We start from the raw sequence: 20,138 nt of genomic DNA, 5'->3' as shown, positions 1-20,138 counted from the left end.
CCACATGGTTTGCTCCTTCACCTCCTTCAAGTCTTTCCATAAACACTGCTTCTCACGGAGACCTTCTCTGACCATTCTATCCAAAACTGCAAAATCCTTTCTCCCACCACCAACCTTTCATCCTGTTTTATTTTTCACTATAACACTCCTTTTTTTTTTTTTTACTGTGCTATATAATTTACCTATTTTTTGTGTATATTTGCTTCCTTCCACTAGAATGAAAGGTCTGTGAGGAAAGGGATTTTTGCCTGTCTTGTTCACTACTCTTATCTCCAGCACCTAGAATGGTGCCTGACTGCTAAGTAAGCACTCACTAAGTGTCAGTTGAATGAAAATCAAATATGCACGGTTCCTGCCCTCAAGCAGTTATGACTGAAGGGAAAGAAAGGTAAACAGTGTAACATGTGGGGAGAGGCCTAATGTTCTGATGATGTACATAAGGTTGCGACACAGTTAACTATGGAAATAGGGTGGGGTAGTTAAGGCTTCAGAAATAAAGAAGAATAGCATCCACTTGCAAGTTCTATACATAAACAGTGGCCCCATCAGGGATCAAAACTCCACAGGTCTAGAGCCCTATCCCAACCCATCTTATTCTGATCAGAAACCCTATCCCCTGACCATGCCCAGCGGTAAAGGTGTGAAGGGACCTAAAATGCCTATTACATGTGGCCCAAGAACTATAAACTAACACATGCAGGGTTTTCTCTGCAAAAGGCAGCATACAGTGGCTAGTACACCTCTAAGCAGAAACCCTGGAAACTCTGGGAGTGGCCTATCTGGAATTCTCACTGGATCTAAGGGCCAAGGTAACCGGGGAAATACCTGGGGTAAGCTCTCAGTGCATTCTATTATCTCAAAAGTCCCTCTCTCGCAAAATACCGTCTACCCTTGTGCAATGAAAAGAAAGCCCTAAATGTTTCCCACATCATTCTCTGGGATGGAGGGAGCTGTGGTAGGCAGTTATTGAGGCCATCAGTACAAGGAAAGACCTTTGGGGATATGGTGCCTTGAGGTATGGGCAGAGACTTGTAAGGATATAAACAGAAGTTATTTCAAGTAGAAAAACAGAACTTGTCACCCTGGTTGCAGGATCTACCATCTTTACCCATAAAGTGGAGATGGTGATGATAATTTAGCACACTTTTATAAACTACGAAGCCCTTTTACTTGTAATATTTCTCAGCTACCTTGGAAGGTAGAATATCCTCATCTCCATTTTACAGATGAAGAAACAAAGGCTCACAAAAGTGTCACTCCACCCAAAGCTGGTTAAGTCGTAAAGCTACAGCTCAAGCCCAAATCTTGTGATCTGCTCAGCTCATCTCACCAAGATGTAAAAACACCACAGAGATGCCATGGTCTGGTACAAAAAGAAGCCTGGGGGCAATCTAGGTTCTAATCTTGGCCCTGGGTAACTGGAGAAAGTCACTCGATCTCCGGTGCCCCCATACTCTAATCAGTAAAATGAAATTAATGAAATCTGTCTTTAAGCGTTCCTATTTGTTAATGAGCTATTATTAACATCCTTACTTAAAAGGCCTTCCAATCCCAAAGTGAGACTACCAACAACCAATTTGGCTGAGGCACAGTGGCAGGCGGGCACAATCCTATTCATAACCAAAGGAAAGAGAATCATCACGGCAATTCTGAACAGGTTCCAGGGACCCTTGGCCACTACGCGCCTCATAAATGCAAACTCCATAGGGGCAGTCCGGGCCAAGAGACCTGCCCCCACCCCTTCAAGGGCACGGAGACCCTTGCAGAGCTGTGAAAAGCTACCTCAGTAGTTGAGGGAGGCGACGTGCCCCCTCCTTTGTTAAAGCCACTGTGTGTTCTCCCTCCCTCCCGGCTGCCTCCCAGGCAGTTCAGCCATCTCTCAGGCAAGCATCAAGTACCTACAGAGACCTCTGCTGTCCCATTCAAGTCTCTGAGGGACAAACTCTAGAGGGGGAAGGGCTGCTGCTGAGGAAAATGAGATGAGTTTCGCCCGCAAAGAGCTTACAATCTAGTTTTTTGGCGGGAGTTTCTAATCCCACGCAGCCCTTCCCACATACACAACTCCAAAAATTTCCCACACCACCGGAGGTCTTCTCCGCATCCCCTGAGCCCCCCACTCGCCCACCCCACCCAGGTCCGGAAAGAATTATTATCGTCCCCCACTGCACCCTACACGAGATATTCAGGAGACAAGTGAGGACCCCTCCCAAGGCTCCTGCCCTTTTAAAGAAGCACCTCTTCCAGAAAAATCTCGACCCTTCTGAGGAGAAAGGAGGGAAATAACATCGAGGAGGGGGCGAGCGCGCCAGCGACAGACTGACGCGGAGTCCGACCCTCACACAGAGAAAGCGAGCCCCTGAGAACGAGCGGGGCACAGAAGCGAGCACCCATTGGCCGCCTCACCTGCCCGTCAGGAGAAACCGGGGCGCCAAGGGACGCTCAGAGGGTGGAACTCCCCTCTGGCTCGACCAATTGGAGAGCGTGGTGGGGGCGGGGCTCGGTGGCTCAGCTTCCAGGGCCGGGGGGAAAACAAGATGGCGGCTGCGGGAGGGGGTCCTTGCTTTTCAGCTCCCCCCCTCGCTCGCCTTCTCCTTCCCCGCCGCCGCCTTGGCTCTAGGAAACAGCTTTCGCACCGCCCCCGCCCAGCTCGGGAAGCCCCTCGCTTCCCTCCCCCACCCTGCGCAGTCCCCGGTCCCCGTAGGCCCCTCTGCCCTCGGCCCCCGCTCCGTCTGGTCCCGCTGCCGCCCCCATTACCTCAGCCGCTGGCCCGGCCCCACCGTTCGGGGGCCCCTGGGCGCGGGCGGGCCGGCAGTCGAGCAGTCGGTTCGGCCGGGGGAGCGAAGCGCGGCCTCCTCCCGCGCTAGCCTCGGCGGCCACTGACGTGCCCCCTCCCGGCCCGCGCTGGGGCCCCAGCCCAGCCGCCGCCGCCGCTCCCGGGGGAGGAGGGGGAATGAAGCCGCCGTCGCCGCCGCTGCCGCCACGGAGCCCGGCCGAGGGGAGGGAGGGATCAGCCCCCAGGCAGGATCCGCCCCTCCGGCCTCCCCCACCCCCCCGCCACCTCCACCCCTTCCCTCGCTCCCTCCCTGGCTCCGCGGGCTCTCCCGCTGAACAGGAGCGAGAGCGCGAAAGAGGGGGGGAAACGGGGGGAAAAAATCCCCCCGCCCGTGCCCGGCGCGGCGGCAGCCGGGGCTGCGCGGAGAGGAGCGCGGAGCCGCTGCCGCCACAGGGCACTGTCCCCTGCTCGGCCTCACGGTGGCGGTGCGGACGCGGTAGGGGCGCGGAGCAAAGAAGGATCTGCCCCGGCTTACCCCGGCCCAGCTCGCCGCGGGGCAAGCCGGGCTAGAGAGCTGGAGGACGTTCAGGTCCTATTGGGAAAGACCGGGGTCCCTAACTCTTTAGAGTGATCAGCCGTCCCCTCCCCCAGCCCTGCGGGAGAGGCAGCCAAGGTTTAGGGCAACAAACCCCTCCCTGGGCTTGAGGGTCCCTCCAAAGGTTAAGCCAGGGCAGACATTGATGTCAAAACCGGTCTGCGTCTCGGGGTGCAGGTGCCTGTACTACTCCCAGAAAGTCGCGCCCCTCCCCCAACCCCCTTGCTGCAGTCGGGAGGACAAAGGTCTATCGATGTCCGTACCCTCCCCCAGGGAAGACAGCCGGGGAAGACCTGCCACTGTTGGGTACAGGTGAGCGCCTGCTTCCCCCAGAGACATCCTTCTTAAGAAACAGACCTGATGTTTCTCAGTGTCCCATCGTCTCCCTCCTGTGTTTAAAAAGAAAAAAACGTAAAAGTTTGACGGTCTGCTTAAGGACGTCTGGCACCTCGTTTGTAGACAAGGGAAACAGTCTCTCCTTAAGACTGATTTGGCTAGGAATCGGTTAACGCAAAAGCGGCTTTCTAATTGATATTTGACAAATGGCAGCTTCAGACTTTCAGATACAATCAGCTTGGCTTTTACTTTGGTAAATTTTAGAAAAGCGCTCCTTTGCCACCACCACCCACTTTGCCTATGAATTGGAACGTTTACCTCACATGACTGAAGTCTTAAGCACCAATATTTAACGATGTTCAGAAAGTATGTATGGACAGACTGCCTTAAAAGTGAAGATGAATGACATATTGAAAGCGTTTCCGCTGTCCGCGCTCCTAGTACAGCTTGGTAAGACTTTCACAATTTTTCTCTTGGTTCTGACAATCAAGAACATAGATTGTAGAGTCAGAGCAAGAAGGATAAAAGCTTAGGATTCAAGTCTTCCAAATGTTTAAACTGAACGAACTTTTGAGGTATAGATGTTTATGATCCTAAGGAATTTAAACATACTGTGTTTGGGGTTTGAAAGTTTGATAAAAGTAAGGAAGCTAATTTGTATTACAAAGATGTTTTCCTGATTATACCGTAGCACCTTTTGGCAAATTGATAGCAAAAATACTTCATTAACCAATTTTGTTTTAAAAAGGGAGTGAAAAAAAAAGAAAAGAAAAAGGTAGTGGCTTGTGGATCTAAGTAAGGGCAGGGCGGTGTTTGAAAACTGTGAAGATGAAATAGTATGAACTAACCGTCAAGTGTTTTAGGGCTAGGAGGAATAATCATTTGGAGGGAAGGTGTGGAAGAAAAGATGATTAATTGTGGAAGGGAAAGCCCCAGGGGCAATAGACTATTACAGTTGCTCTTAGTTAAGGGAAAAGGAAAAAGAAGACTAATGGAAAGAAGAACACTGAATTTCATTTCTTCTTTTAAAATGTGAAATAGAACCATTTCTACATATGACTAGTAACTTTTATTTCTTGATGGATGGTCTCAAAATTTATTTAGTACAATTCCCATTTGTGTGATTGGGAGCTATCTTTTTCCACTAAAATTGATGAATAAATACTTTGAAAAAATGTATTGGTTTCCACTTGTAACAGTAAGTAAAATAATGATTTAAAGGTGAATGAAAATGCATTGTTAACCTGATACATATGATTTCCAAGTTTTTCTATTCAGAACTTTAATAGAAGACCTTATTCAGCCTAAGTATTTTCTATTTTCAACTTCTACTTTCTTAGTGGCAACATTACAGTTGTCCTCACTTTTATTTTTGGCATTTGGAATTGGTTTCTGTTAGTGTAACTGCATGCATAACCAATTTACTATGATGTAATCTTAAATGTAAGGTGGGACAATTATATCATTAAAAACAAATTTCGAACATAGCTATCAAGAGTCCCAGAGGCACTAAATTTAATTCCCTTTAATCTTTTAGCTATTTTAGAGTTTAAATTACCAGCCCTTGGCCTTATCATTAAATTAAGTTCAACAAACAGAGGCATAGACTTTTGATTCCAAAAAGTAGTTTTTAAAAATCCTCTATTTCTAAGTGGAGACTGACTTAATTTGGAGTAGGAGACTGTTTTACCATTTAGACCCAGAAGAGGAAGCATGTATACAACTTTCCCTCTCGATTTTTTTTCCCAGCATCTCAGAATAACTTTGTCAGTGACTTACTATTATCATTGGTTTAGCAAAGGCAAGAAACCTCTGAAAGATCAGATGTAGTACCCACTGGATTAATAACATAAGTGTGATGAAAAGAAAATAGGCTTTGATTGATTGTTAAATTATTTTTAATAGACTATTCCTACCTTAGACCTTGGCTAAAAGAATTCTAAAACCATAAGTACAAAGAATATTGGAGTTTAGAATCACTGTGATATTTTCTTGCTAAAATGGAAATGCTTTTAAGAATATAGTTTTCATAGAAAAAGGAAAAAAATAGCTATGCTAACAGACTTTAAATTGAATACCACACCCTCTAAATTTAACTCATTCCTATAGCAGACACTTATTGAACAGCTACTGTGTCCAACCCTGTACAAGTTGCTTCGAAAATAATGACAAAATCTTAACCTAGAAAAGCACATTGAACATATTAAACATAGAATATGTTTTCCCTTGCCTTGAATAGCATATATTCAAGAAGCAAGCAAAAAGAACTAGAAAACATACATAGGAGAAATTAGGTAAGGCAGTGAATAGTATAGAGCCACCCAAATGGAGGATAGGAGGTTTCTTTTAGCCTGGTTCTAAATAGTGATGGACGTGAATTGGTAAAAAGAGTGTAGAATGACATTATTAGGTTGATGACCTAGCAGCCCAGGCAAAGGGACAATATATAGGAAACAATAAGGAAATTATCATAGCTGGTCTGTATGGGAAGTCTGAATTGATATGAGATATGGCAAGGATACTCTTAGATAATAAAAATATCTGACACTTATGTGCAAGGTACTGTGCTTAGTGCTTTATTAAAATTTTTTGTCGCAAGCTCAAACTGGTTTAACTAATAAAGTAAAACCTACTGATTCTCGTAACCAGAAAGTCCAGGGCTGCATCTGGTTTTAGGTAAGATCAAGTCAAGAGATTCTAATTATGTCATCAGGACGTAGTCTCTTCAGCCAACCTGAACTAATAGATGTGGTGAGAAAGACATGATACTCTGATGAGGTCTGGTCATTTTTCACTACGAGAACCAAAGGACAAGGCAGGAGGTGATTCTCAAAAGATACAGTGGACAATATGCATGCTGTATCTCATTTATCAATTTATAACCCCCCATAAAATTATCATTATGGTCCCCGTTACACATAGGATAAAGTAGACAGGAACAGTATTACGTAAACCAGGAAGAATTTACTGTAGATAATTAGGCATTGTGAAAATAAAATGGCATTAACAGGAATGGTAGAAGAGATGGTGGGGAAAGAGGAGGAAAAGAGAGATCAGAAATCAGAAGACATCAACAGTTCAATGACTGATTGGCTGTAGGAACAAAGAAGATTGAGGGTGAATCTAAGCTCACATTTAGGAGGTTTTGACAATGCTGATAAATCACTGCAGATTAAGAGGTGGCAAAGAGTTACTCAGGGGCCCGTTGGGTCTGAGGCCCAGAGAATGGAGGAAATGATAAGTCAGCTCAAGTTCTCCAGAGTCTCTTTTAGTCATGGTAAAATACATATTCATTCAATAATTATTTGTAAGTTACAGAAGGTTCTATTTTATGCCTGTGAAGACCACAAAGGTGAAAAGTCTATGCTCTCACACTTGAAGTCACTTAAAATCTAATCGCAGAAGGAGTTCCTGTCATGGCTCAGCGGTTAACTAACCCAACTAGTATCCTTGAGGATGCAAGTTCAGTCCCTGGCCTTACTAAGGAGGATCCAGATTGCCGTGAGCTGTGGTGTAGATCACAGACGTGACTCAGATCCCGAGTTGCTGTGGCTGTGGTGTAGGCCAGCAACTACAGCTCTGATTCTGTCCCTAGCCTGGGAACCTCCATATGCCATACGTGCAGTCCTAAAAAGCCAAAAAAAAAAAAAGAACTCATCACAGTAGTAAAGCAAGTATGTTAGTAACTGGAACATACAGTAGCATATAAGCACCTCAAAAGAGATGCAAGGAAAGTGGTATGAGAATTTAGAGATGAGTGAGGAGAAGGCTTTATGAGGAAAATGTCATTTGAGGAGTTCCCATCATGGCTCAGCGGTAACGAACCTGACTAGTATCTGTAAGGACTCGGGTTCAATACCCGCCCTTGCTCAGTAGGTTAAGGATCCAGTGTTGCCATGAGCTGTGGTATAGGTCACAGATGGGGCTTAGATCCTGCGTTGCTGTGGCATAGGCTGGCAGATGCAGCTCCAATTGGACCCCCAGCCTGGGAACTTTCATGTGCCCTAAAAAAAAAAAAAAAAAAAAAAATTGCCATTTGAGCTCCACCTTAAAGCTTGGGTTGGGTGTCAGTTAGGAGGCTGGTAGAGGGAGTGTGGTACAGGCTAAGCAACAGCATGAGCAGAGAAAGGTGCGGCATCATAATGTTGATTCAGGGAACAGTGGTTTACTCTGTTTGATCAAAAATGAGAGATGTGATGGAGTTCCCTTCATGGCTCAGCAGTTAACAAACTCGAATAGGATCCATGAGGATGTGGGTTCGATCCCTGGCCTCACTCACTGGGTAAATAATCTGGTGTTGCTGTGAGCTGTGGTGTGGGTTGCAGACGTGGCTCAGATCCCATGTTGCTGTGGCTGTGGTGTCAACTTGCTGCTGTAGCTCTGATTGGACCCCTAGCCGGGAACTTCCATGTGCTGTGGGTGCAGCCCTAAAAAAGCAAAAAAAAAGAAAAAAAAAAAAAAAAGAGAGAAAAGACTGGGAACAAAGAGCATGAAGTCTGTTGGGTAGGGAATTAGATGTGAAGTTCCTTTTTTTTTTCTTTTTTTGCTTTTTAGGGCAGCACTCTTGGCACATGGAGGTTCCCAGGCTAGGGAACCTCCTACACCACAGGTCACGGCAACACCAGATCCCAGACCCACTGATGGAGGCCAGGAATCCAACCCGCATCCTCGTGGATACTAGTCGGGTTGTTTCCACTGCCCCACCAAGGGAACTCCCCTGCCTCATGATTTTTAGCACAAGGAAATGGCTTTTATATAGTTCATGCTTTAAAAACCAGCCAGGCAAGAGAGTATGGTACAATATGGTTTAAATTATCTACCTAGTATGGCTCACATTATCCTCTGTGGACTTGAATTCTGGCTAGAACTTTCTACCATATACTCAGTGGAATGCTAAACCACAAACCTGAAAGTTAATAGAATATGGCAAGTGTAAATTGTTCAACCTGATTTAATATCCTTTCATTTCAACCTTTAATTAGCATTTCTGTTAAATCCTAAACTTTCAATCATGAGTGAAATCCGGACCCCATAAAACATGTTATTTCTATATTTCAGCAAAAGAACTGACAAGATAGCTCAGTAAACCAACTTGGTATAATTTTGCTGAAGAGAGAAAATGCACAAAAATATTAGCACCTACCAAACCTGAACCTGCATTTTAACAAAATCCCCCTGGGTATGATGGCTAATTTGTTTCTCAGCTTAACTGGGGTAAGGGATATCCAGGTAACTGGCAAAACATTGTTACTGGTTGCGTCTGCAAAGGTGTTTCCTGGAAGAGATTAGCATTTTAATCAGTGGGCTGAGTAAAGAAGATCACCCACACTAACGTGACTGGGCATCGTCCAAACTGTTGAGGACCTGAATAGGACAAAAACATAGAGAAAGGCTGAATGTGCTCTCTACTTTAGCCCAGACGTTATCTTCTGTCCTTGGACATTGGTGATCCTGGCTCCCAGGCCTTTGGACTTGGCTGAATTATACCAACAGCTTTCCTGGTTCTCCACCTTGCAGATGACACACCATGGGACTTCTTGGCCTCCTTAATTGCTTGAACCAATTCCTGTAATATATATTGGTTCTGTTTCTCTGGAGAGCAATGACTAATACAATGTGCATATTAAGAAGCAGTGGATTAGAGGATATTAGATAATTCTAGGATTAAAGGGTTTTAAGGTCCTTGCATTGTCTGGGAAAAGGGAAAACTCCAAGATTGAGCCTGTGATTGTCAAGAATACTTGTAATGTGTGATTCCATATATATGAAATTCTTGAAGATGTAAACTAATTTATAGTGACAGAAAGCAGATTGGTAGCTCCCTGGAGGCAGAGCAGGCAACTGATTCTAAAGGGGCACATGGGAATTTGAGGGAGTGATGGAAGCATTCTATATGTTGATTATGGTGGTAGAGAAAAATTTGTCAAAAGGCATCAAACTACTGGATAGCTGTGATTGATTTTACATAAATTTTGTCACAATTTGATTGAAAAAGAATACCTGTGGAATTCCTGTTGTGGCTCAGCACACAACGTTGTCTCTCTGAGTATTCAGGTTTGATCCCTGGCCTGGTTCAGGGGGTTAAGAATTCAGCGTTGTTGAAGATGTGTTGCAGCGTAGGTTGAAGATGTGGCTCAGATCTGGTGTTGCTGTGGCTGTGGTACTGCAGTTGTAGCCCCACCTTGACCTTTGCCCAGGAACTTCCATGTGCTGCGGGTGCAGCTGTAAAAAGGGGGAAAAAAAGAATACCTGTTGTAATTTTAAACTAATCATTAAAAGAATGAGAAAAAGAGGATATAACTCAAAATGGTAGAGAGGAAAAAAAGGAGTAATATTCAGCCAATCAAAAAGAAGACAAAGAATGAAAAAGGAAAACAGCAAAGGTAGAACAAATAAGCAGTAAGATGATGGCAGATTTAAACTCAATCCAGGAGTTCCCATCATGGTGCAGCGGAGACAAATCCAGCCAGGAACCTTGAGGTTTCAGGTTTGATCTCTGGCCTCGCTCAGTGAGTTAAGAATCCAGAGTTGCCCTGAAGGGTGGTGTAGGTCGCAGATGTGGCTCGGATCTGGCGTTGCTGTGGTGTAGGCCGGCGGCTGTAGCTCCAATTAGACCCCTAGCCTGTGAACCTCCATATGCCGTGAGTGCGGCCCTAAAAAGACAAAAGACAAAAAATAAAATAAAAAACTCAATCTACATTCTACACCATAGAATGAATAATCTATAGTGAGAGGAATATTTTGGGGAAAGTTTAATGATAAATGTTTAAAATGCGTGGATTGATCACATGCATTAATCCCCCAAACTTCACTTAATATGTTAGTAAAAGATTAAAAAAATAAAATAAAATCCACAAGAACAAAGAGAATGGAGGAAAGAAACAGCAGATGAGAAGAGTCAATAAAATTTTGGAGAATGGAAGTGGACAAATGAACAAATCAGAGAAAGCTAAAACATAAGTCTGCAAAAAGAGCTGGTAAAAATCAGCTGATTCACATTAGACCACTAGAAAGGCTTAAAATTAGAGACTGCAGGTACTTCTGAAGAAATGTGTGTGCTTGGGCGGTGGGTATTGTGAGGGGTTGGCAGTGGCTAAGAAAGTAGGCCAGAAAGAAGGATTGGCTGAAAAACCTGTTAAAAGATGCCACCAGATCTCCCTGCTACCCCTTGGAGATTTGCCGTCTCAAGAAATTGAACCAAAGAGATCAGGACTTGGGGATTCCAGGCACCACTGAGGACGGGGACAAAGTGCTCTTCTGAAAATGGCAATTAAAATACTGAATGATAAGACACCCCCCCACCACCTCATTTCCCTTCTCAGGGCATAAAGAGGAAAGGGGAAGCTTGTCCAAATTGCTGGAATCTGGTGGTCCAGAAGGAGGCTGAAGGAAAAAAAAAAAAAAATCCCGTGAAAATATTTTTAACCAGTTTATCCTTTCGGTGGGGAATCGAAAAAAAAAAGTTTTCATGAGATCAAAATCCTCAATGGTCTAGCCTCTTCCCCCACCTCACACTTCAGAACACCAGGAGCCATGTTCATTTTAGAATCTTGCTGATTGTTGTCCAAGAAACAGTAGTATTGGCACACTCCCACCAGGTGGTTGGAAATGCAGACTCTCAGGCCCCACTGCCAAACCAAAACCTGCCTCGTAATAAGATTCCCCCAGGTGATTCATATGCATATTAAAGTTTGAGAAGCAGTGGATTAGAGGATATTAGAGAATTCCAGGATTCCTCTCAGAAAGTAAAGACCTATTTATGAATATTAATGGAGGAAGACCTCCAATAAAAAAAAAAAATCCAACTTGTCACCTTTTGCCTTATACTGAAGCCCACCAGATGCCAAAGTACTCCCTCACCTTCCCCTGACACATACAATTTTAAGCAGCTTTTTATTATCTCACTCAAAATTGAGTAGTCAGAAATCAGCAGATATGTGAGCCCCCATGTTATATATATTAAACCAACGTCATAGCCCACAACAAAGCAACAGAGGGAAATGGTTAATGAAGAGAACCAAATAAGTCTTAAAAAACAAAAATCTCTGCCTCAAAGAGTAGCATCCATGAAAAGGGAGGGAGGGAAGGTGGGAGAAGGAAAAGATGCAGTCAGAAAACAAAAACAGAAGTTCCTGTCATGGCTCAGTGGTTAACGAACTAGACTAGTATCCATGAGGACATAAGTTCTATCCTGGCTCTGCTCAGTGGGTTAAAGACCTGGTGTTGCCATGAGCTGTGGTGTAAGTCACAGACACAGATCCCGAGTTGCTGTGGCTGTGGTGCAGGTTGGCAGCTACAGCTCCAATTCAACCCCTACCCTGGGAACTTCCATATGCTGCGGGTGTGGCCCTAAGAAGACAAAAGACAAGAAAAGAAAGAAAACAAAGTCTTGAAAATTTAAAATATGAAAGATTTCTAAAGATACAGTGGAATATTTGGAAGGTGAAGTTGAAGTCTCCAAGAGAGTAGGGGGGAAATAGGAAAAGAGAATTTGGGAATGAATTCAGGACACCAGACATCCTATTTCTAGCAATTCTAGAAAGAGAAATTTTCACAGAAATGAAGGTCTTGAATTTCCCCCAGTGCCCTGGTACAATGAATGCAAAAAGATATCTAAACCAAGAAGACTTGTGATAGGTGTTTCCATTGTGGCACAGAGGAAACAAATCCGACTAGTAACCATGAAGTTGCAGGTTAAGGATCCCGAGTTGCTATGGCTGTGGTGTAGGCCGGCAGCTGCAGCTCCAATTGGACCCTTAGCCTGGGAACCTCCATATGCCGTGGGTGCGGCTCTAAAAAAAAAAGAAAACAAAAGAAAAAAAAACCTTCCAGAGGGAAAAAGCAAGTTCACACAGAAAAGATCAGGAATCAGAATACCAAGTTAGAAGACATCAGACTAGTTCCTTCAAATGCTAAGAGAACAGTTTCCCATGTATAAGTCTATGCCTAGCCAAAATATTAAATATGGGAATAGTATAAAGATATTTTCAGCCATGCAAGGCTACATTTATTCTTTCTCAAGAAGCAACTGGATAACATCTTCCACAAAAACTATGGAGGAAAAATGAAATTTAAAAAGTCGTGGTGGAGATCCTGCTGTGGCCCAACGGGATCTGTGGCATCTTGGGAGCCCTGGGATGTGGGTTCAATACCCTTCAGCACAGTGGATTAAAGATCCAGCATTGCCACAGTTGTGGCCTGGGAGGCAACTGCTGCCCGGATCTGATCCCTGGCTGGGGAACTCCATATGCCATGGGGCAGCCCAAAAAGAAAATCCGTTTCATGGATTCATGGGATCCATGAAATGGGACCCTATACAAGAAAGATGCATAATGCTTCCTCAATTATGGTGAAGGAAAATCTCAGGAGTTGTTGTATGGCAGGCCTAGGGTGCAACCATTGATGTTGAAAGACTCCAAGAAGAATTGGCATGCCTAATTTGCTAGGTACATTTCACTGTATGAAAGGAGGTTTTCAGTACTGATGGAGAGTTTAAAGATGGATTTAATAATATGTACATAGACAATGAAAGTTTTAAAACAGGCAATTATTAATGCCAGGAAAGACAACTCATGAGAAGAAAGAAATATAATTTCTGTTGAGCTTATGTGACTCATCTGCAAACATCTGTATAATCATAGTAATGAAAAACAGAATAGAGATTTAACTAAAAATAATGATAAAACAATTTCGGGAATACGAGATGAGTGGTAGGAGATACAAGAATTAAATCCTCATTGTCTATAGTTGAAAGTTAATAATGTACAAAATTGAAAAGAATCTAGAACTAACAGTAAATGTGTGTTATTTAGAAAAGAAAGATAAAAACTAGAAGAAACTACTAAAGAGTTTGAAACAGTTGTTTGTGGATTGGGAGTACAGGAATTAGGGTGAAACAGGGATCTCTAGTTTTATTTTTAAACCTCATAGTTTTATTTGACTTTTTAAAACTATGTAGTTTCATAAAAGTTAATATGAAATTGGAGTTCCTGTCGTGGCTCAGTGGTTAACGAATCTGACTAGGAACCATGAGGTTACAGGTTCGATCCCTGCCGTTGCTCAGTGGGTTAAGGATCTGGCGTTGCTGTGAGCTGTGGTGTAGGTCGCAGATGCGGCTTGGATCCTGAGTTGCTGTGGCTCTGGTGTAGGCAGGTGGCTACAGCTCTGATTAGACCCCTAGCCTGGGAACCTCCATATGCTGCGGGAGCGGCCCTAGAAAAGGCAAAAGGACACGTACATGCACACACACAAAGTTAATATGAAATGTATTTAAAGTTAAATGAGATTATTTCAGAATTGAATGTATTGAAAAGTAGCTATAATAAATTAGCATTCCAATTCAGTATGGCAGAAAGAATGTGCACTATGCAGGAAACAGTTAACATAGCAGGCCTGACTGCTGTCGTTTGAAATGCCTGCTTCCAAGGCTGGCATCTGGGAACTTCCTGGATTTCAGGAAGGTTCTCACCACCCTCACTGATAAGAGGGGTTTGCTGTGCCTAAACTATTTGTGCAAACGGTATGGCTTATGCTAGACATCTGCTTTCCTTCTGGAAGTCTGGAATTTGAGTACATGCCACCAGGCTCAGGGTGCCTTTGTATCCAGTCCCCAGTAAAAACTCTGGACAGTCTCTAATGAACTTCCTGGTAAACAACATTTGACTTAGTTGTTACAACTCATTGTTGAGGGAATTAAGTGCATCCCCTGTGAGAGAGGTCATGAAGCTTGGTCCTGGTTTCCTCAAGACTACACCCCATGTGCCTTTTCTCTTTGCTGATTTTACTGGGTTTGCTGTATCCTTGCTCTGTATCTTTTCTCTCTGGTAAATCATAACCATACATACAGTGGCATCCTGATTCCTCCTATGGAATTATTGAATTTGGGGGTGGTCCTGAGGACCCCGACACACATTTTACTCCCAAATACCCACTAAAATAATAGTGTAATTACAGGATATGTGCTTGCAAGCACTAAAACCCAATTCTAGATGTCTCAGGAAAAAACAGAATTTATTAGAAGGGCTGAAGGGGGCTCACAGAATTGAAAGGAGACTGGAGGAGCAAGCTAGAAATCAAATATAATCAAGCCAGGTCATTTCCTGGCTATATTGCCTATATTGTAAATATTATCTTAATTTTTTTCCCATTAGTTACGGGTATTGGAAATAATAGTTTATTGTTGCCTATTCATCTTATGTTTAGCCATCCTGCTAAACTTTTTTATTGTTTCTAATGATTTGGTTGGTTCTTAAGGGTTTTCTCTATAGATAATTATATTACCTGTAGCTAATAGTTTTGATCTTCCTTTTTCAAACATTACACAGGACCTGCCTTCCTCCCTCCTCCTTCACTCCCTCCTTCCTTCCTTATCTCTCTTAATGACCTTCAGCACAGTGTTAGATTGAGGCAGTAGACATCCTTGTCTCATTACTCAGTTTTAAGGAAATGCTTCTGACATTTCCCTTCTAAGAATGATGTTTGCTTTAGGTGTTATGTTAGATACACTTTAACAGATTCAGAAATATCATTTCTATTCTCACTTTGCTAAAAGTTGTTTTATCATGATTAGTGTTGAATTTTATCAAATGCTTTTTCTGCACCTATTAAGATGGTAATTGGATTTCTCCTTTGCTGTTAATGTGAGGAATTGGTTCTCTAATATTAAACCATTCTTGTATCTCTGGAATTAGCCTGACTTTGTCATGATTTATTACCTCTTTTATACATCACTGATTTCGTTTGCTAATATTTTGATGTATTTGCATCTAGGTTCACAATTGAGATTGGCTGTAATTTGAGTGCTTTGGGAATTCAGTTGTATTAATCTCATAGAATGCATTGGAAATATTTCCTCTTTTTCAGTTTTCTGGAAGAGATTTATATGATTGAAATGAGCTGTTTCTTGGGAAGCTGGAATATTTTTCTAGGATTTTGTTCATTTAAGTTTTGTAAATTCAAAAGTGTTTTCTTTTGAATTTCTGCTTCATCAATAGTTATGTCCCCCTTTGCATTACGAACATCTTCTCTTCTTTCCTCTACCCCTACCCCTCTCCATTTTATTTACACCCCCCTTCCCCATAGCTAGCTTTTGGCCTTGGTAATTATTTCTAGTCTATTTTTTGATTATTTCTCTAATCATTTTAATCTGCTTCCTTCCACTTTATTGTGTTACGTGTCTAACTTAGGTTGGGTGCCTAGTTTTTTAATTTTTCAGACTTTCTTCACTTCTAATATAAGCATTCAAGACTGTAAGTTCACCTCGAATTACCACTATTGTTTATTTGTTATTCAAGTCTTGGTTCATAGTATTTTTTTTTTTTTTAAATGGCTGTACCCATGGCCCATGGAAGTTCCTGGACTGGGGGTTGAATCAGCTGTGGCAATGCTGATCCTTTAACCCATTGTGCCAGGCCAGGGGTGAAACCAGTGCCTCAGCAGCCATTTAAGCCACTGCAATCAAGTTCTTAACTCACTGTGCCATGAGGAAACTCCCATTGTATCTTTATTATTGCTCAATTCTAAATATTTTTACACTTCTATTAGGATTTCATCTTGCATCCCAGTGTTGTTTTTGAAGTATGTGTGTGTTAAATTTTTAATTTTGAGATAATTATAGATTCATAAGCAGTTATAAGAAATAATACAGAGATTCCATGTATAATAATTTACCCAGTTTCCTCCAGCAGTAACATCTTGCAAAACTGTAGAAAATATCACAACCAGGATATTGACATAGATGAGAATTCAGCTGTTAATCTTTGTGAGGATCCCTTATATGTGATGAGTCATAGCTCTCTTGCTACTTTCAAGATTTTTCTCTTTGTCTTTTGACAGTTTGATTGTGATGTGTCTAGATATGAATCTGTTTGATTTTATCTTATTTAGAGTGTGTGGAACTTCTTAAATGTGTAGATTCATGATTTTCAGTCAATTTGGGACTTTTAGGGCCAGACTTTTTTTTTTGGTTCTTTCCTTTCTTTTTCTGGGACCTCAGTGATGCACATGTTGGTACATTTCATGGTGTTTCACAAGTGTCTGAGGTTCTGTTCATTTTTTATCATTCTTTTTTCTCTATATTCCTCAGACTAGAAAATCTTGAACTGTCTTCAGGTTTTCTGATTATTCTTTCTGCCAGCTTGAATCTGTAGTTGTGCCCCTCTAGTAAAAATTTCATTTCAGTTATTGCACTAAAGCTCTTTTTCTTTCTTTTTTTTTAAACTTTCTTTTTGTCCACCCTCATGGTCAGGGATTGAACCTGTGCCACAGCAATAACCAGAGCCACAGCAGTTACATGCCAGATCCTTAACCCACTGAACCACTGGGGGATTCCCATATTTTCCCATTTCTTTGCGTGTCTCATAAGTTTTTTGAAAATTAGACTTTTTTTTTTTTTTTTTTTTTTTTTTGCCTTTTAGGGCTGCACCCACAGCATGTGGAGGTTCCCAGGCTAGGGGATCTAATCGGAGCTGCAGCTGCTGGCCTGTACCACAGCCATGGCAACGCTGGATCTGAGCCACATCTGCGACCTACACCACAGCTCACAGCAACACTGGATCCTTAACCCACAGAGCAAGGCCAGCGATCAAACCTGCAACCTCATGGTTCCTAGTCAGATTCGTTTCTGTGGAGCCAGGAGGAGGATTCCAGTAAAATAGACATTTTAAACAATGTAATGTAGCAACTCTAGAAATCACCTTCCCCTTACTTCCCAGGGTTTATTGTTGTTGCTGTTTGCTGTTGCTACTGCTGTGTTGCAGTTTGTTTAGTGACTTTACTGAACTAATTCTGTAAATCTGTATTCATCACGATGCATGGTCACTATAGTCTCAGCTTGGTTGGTTCAGCAATCCCAGGTTCTGAATGGACAAACTGTTTCCTTACATGCCTTGAGTTAATGTCTCCTGGCTTTTACCAAGGATGGTGTGCATCTGTGTGTGTGTGTCTGTGTGTAGTGTATCTTCCAGACTCTAGCACACTGGACAACTTTGCTTTAGTCTTTACTTCCTGCTTGTACAGTGTCTCAAGGTCTCCCAGCAGTGAGAGAGTTAGGGACTTCTCACACTTGTCCTGGGCATGCACATAGCCCTGCACATACATGTGGCCTTCCAGATATCCAAAAATGTGTTAGAACATTTCAGAGACCCCTATAGATGTCTTATGGGCAGAGGATCTGAGTAAACATTTTTCCAAAGATACAAATAGCCAACAGGTACATGAAAAGATGCTCAGGATCACTATCATCAGAGAAATCAAAACAATGAGGTATCATTTCATATCTGTCAAGAATGGTTATTATTAAAAAGACAAGAAATAGCAAATGTTGGTGGGAATGTGGAGAAAAGGGAGCCCTCCTGAGCTGTTGGTGGGAGTGTAAATTGGTGTGCCCACTGTGGAAAACAGTATGGAGATTCCTCAAAAAATTAAAAATAGAACTACCAAATGATCCAACAATTCCACCTCTGGGTATTTATCCAAAGAAAACAAAAACATTAACTTGAAAAGATATATGCACCTCTATGTTCATTGCAGCATTATTTGCAATAGCCGAGACATGGAAACAACCTGAGCGTCCATTGATGAATGAATGGAGAAAGAAGATGTGCTATATAAATCAACTATATATATGTGAATATTATTTGGCCATAAAAAAGAAGGAAATCCTGCCATTTGTGACAATGTGGATGAACCACAAGGGCCTTATACACAAAGCAAAATAAGTCAGACAGAGCAAATACTATATGGTATCAATTTTATGTGGACTTTCAAAACAACTCATAGATACACAGAGTAGAATGAAGGTTGCCAGAGGTGGGGGTTGGGGTGGGCAAGATGAGTTAAAGAAGTTACAAGGTACAAACTTCCAGTTTCAAAATAAGTTCTGGGAATGTAACGTGCAGCATGACTACTATGGCTAACAATACCAAATGTATATATGAAAGTGCTAAGAGTGAGGGGTCCTCAAAGTTCTCACCAGAAGAAAAAGAATGTTGGTAACCATGTATGGACTTTTTTTTTTTTTTTTTTTTTTTGTCTTTTTGCCTTTTCTAGGGCCGCTCCCGCAGCATATGGAGGTTCCCAGGCTAGGGGTCTAATCAGAGCTGTAGCCGCCGGCCTACACCACAGCCACAGCAACGCCAGATCCGAGCCGCATCTGCAACCTACACCACAGCTCACGGCAATGCCAGATCGTTAACCCACTGAGCAAGGCCAGGGATCGAACCCACAACCTCGTGGTTCCTAGTTGAATTTGTTAACCACTGAGCCACAAGGGGAACTCCTGTATGGACTTGTTTGATGATCATTTTACAATATATACAGATAGAAAATCATGGTTTTGCATACCTGAAACTAAAATAATGCTATATGTAGATTATATCTTGATTAAGAATTTTTTTTCCTTGTGCTATAGGACTAAACTGATGGCACAAAGTTATCCATGAAATCAGATAGAAGGCACAAGAGTTCCTGTTGTGGCTCAGCAGATTAAGAACCTGACATAGTGTCTGTGAAGATGCAGGTTCGATCCCTGGCCTTACTCAGTGGGTTAAGGATCTAGCGTTGCCGCAACCTGCAGCATAAGTCACAAATGTGACTTGGATCTGGTTGACCACTAGCCCAGGAACTTCCAAATGCTGCAGGTGCATCTCTAAAAAGAGAAAAAGAAGGCATAGGCAAGTAAGTACATGCACAGGTAAGTCCTCCTAAACCATACAAGAAACTTGGAACTCTTCTACTCCAACTACCTGACCATCTGGTTACATACTATAATTTTCTAGTATTTTGGACCTATTCTTTTGAATTTAATTTTTATGGCTAAGTAATAGATTCATCTGATTTAAAAGCCAGAAGTAAATGTTATAGAGCAATAAGTCTCCATCTTGCATTTGTCCCCTGTCTATTCAATTCTCTCCCGTAGGGAATCACTGGTCTTAGTTTATGTATCCTTCCAGAATTTTTTTATGCACAAGCAACAATTAACATAGATTTTTTGTTTATTTAGTTCTTCACCTCTCCTTTTTAATAAAAACGGGAACATGCTGCTTTAACTGCTCAGCATCTTATTCTTTTCACTTACAGAATCTTGGAGATCTTTCCATATTAGTGCATTGAAGTTATTTTTTTTTTTTAAATAGCTATCCAGGAGTTTCCACTGTGGCTCAGCGGTAATGAACCTGACTAGTATCCATGAGAACATGAGTTCAATCCCTGGCCTCGCTCAGTGGGTTAGGGATCCAGTGTTGCTGTGAGCTGTGGTGTAGGTCAAAGACGTGGCTCAGATCCTGCGCTGCTGTGGCTGTGGCATAGGTCGGTGTAGGTTGGCAACTACAGCTCTGATTGGACCCCTACCTAGCCTGGGAACCTCCATATGCTGTAAGTGCGGCCCTAAAAAGACAAAAAAAAAAAAAAAAGCTACCCATATTTCATCATATGGAT

At 42.4% G+C, this 20,138-nt stretch overlaps 2 protein-coding genes across 22 annotated transcripts in view; one reads left to right on the top strand and one right to left on the bottom strand.

Moving 5' to 3' along the window:
- The window catches only part of BRPF3 (bromodomain and PHD finger containing 3), a 40,612-nt gene extending 36,757 nt beyond the window's left edge, over positions 1–3,855 (bottom strand). For 11 of the 21 annotated variants that reach the window (XR_014809942.1, XR_014809944.1, XR_014809934.1 and 8 more), the window contains exon 1: positions 2,755–2,981. Coding sequence is in view for 1 of the 21 variants with exons in the window: in XM_084967860.1 (XP_084823986.1) it covers positions 3,662–3,707 (46 nt within the window). In the remaining 20 variants the exon portion in view is untranslated. Of the gene's footprint in view, positions 1–2,235; positions 2,340–2,754; positions 2,982–3,308; positions 3,602–3,661 lie in introns of those variants that run through there. The other 10 variants (XR_014809943.1, XR_014809935.1, XR_014809939.1 and 7 more) reach the window with 5 other exon arrangements.
- Positions 623–19,750, top strand: LOC110261741 (uncharacterized). Its single transcript, XM_084970310.1, has 6 exons — positions 623–632; positions 2,135–2,193; positions 2,344–2,701; positions 2,760–3,680; positions 3,969–4,154; positions 19,114–19,750. The coding sequence occupies exons 1-4, from the start codon at positions 623–625 to the stop codon at positions 3,341–3,343; spliced, it is 1,011 nt and encodes a 336-aa protein (XP_084826436.1). The 3' UTR covers positions 3,344–3,680; positions 3,969–4,154; positions 19,114–19,750.
- The last annotated feature ends 388 nt before the right edge of the window (positions 19,751–20,138 follow it).

The sequence above is a fragment of the Sus scrofa genome, chromosome 7 (genome assembly GCF_054392235.1).
Source record: "Sus scrofa isolate SSC_HxYL_T2T_F1_AM1 chromosome 7, Sscrofa_HxYL_maternal_Yorkshire_Landrace_v2.0, whole genome shotgun sequence".
Classification (NCBI taxonomy): Eukaryota; Metazoa; Chordata; class Mammalia; order Artiodactyla; family Suidae; genus Sus; species Sus scrofa.
Note: the sequence above shows the minus strand (reverse complement) of the source record. Positions and strands in the feature narration are given on the sequence as shown.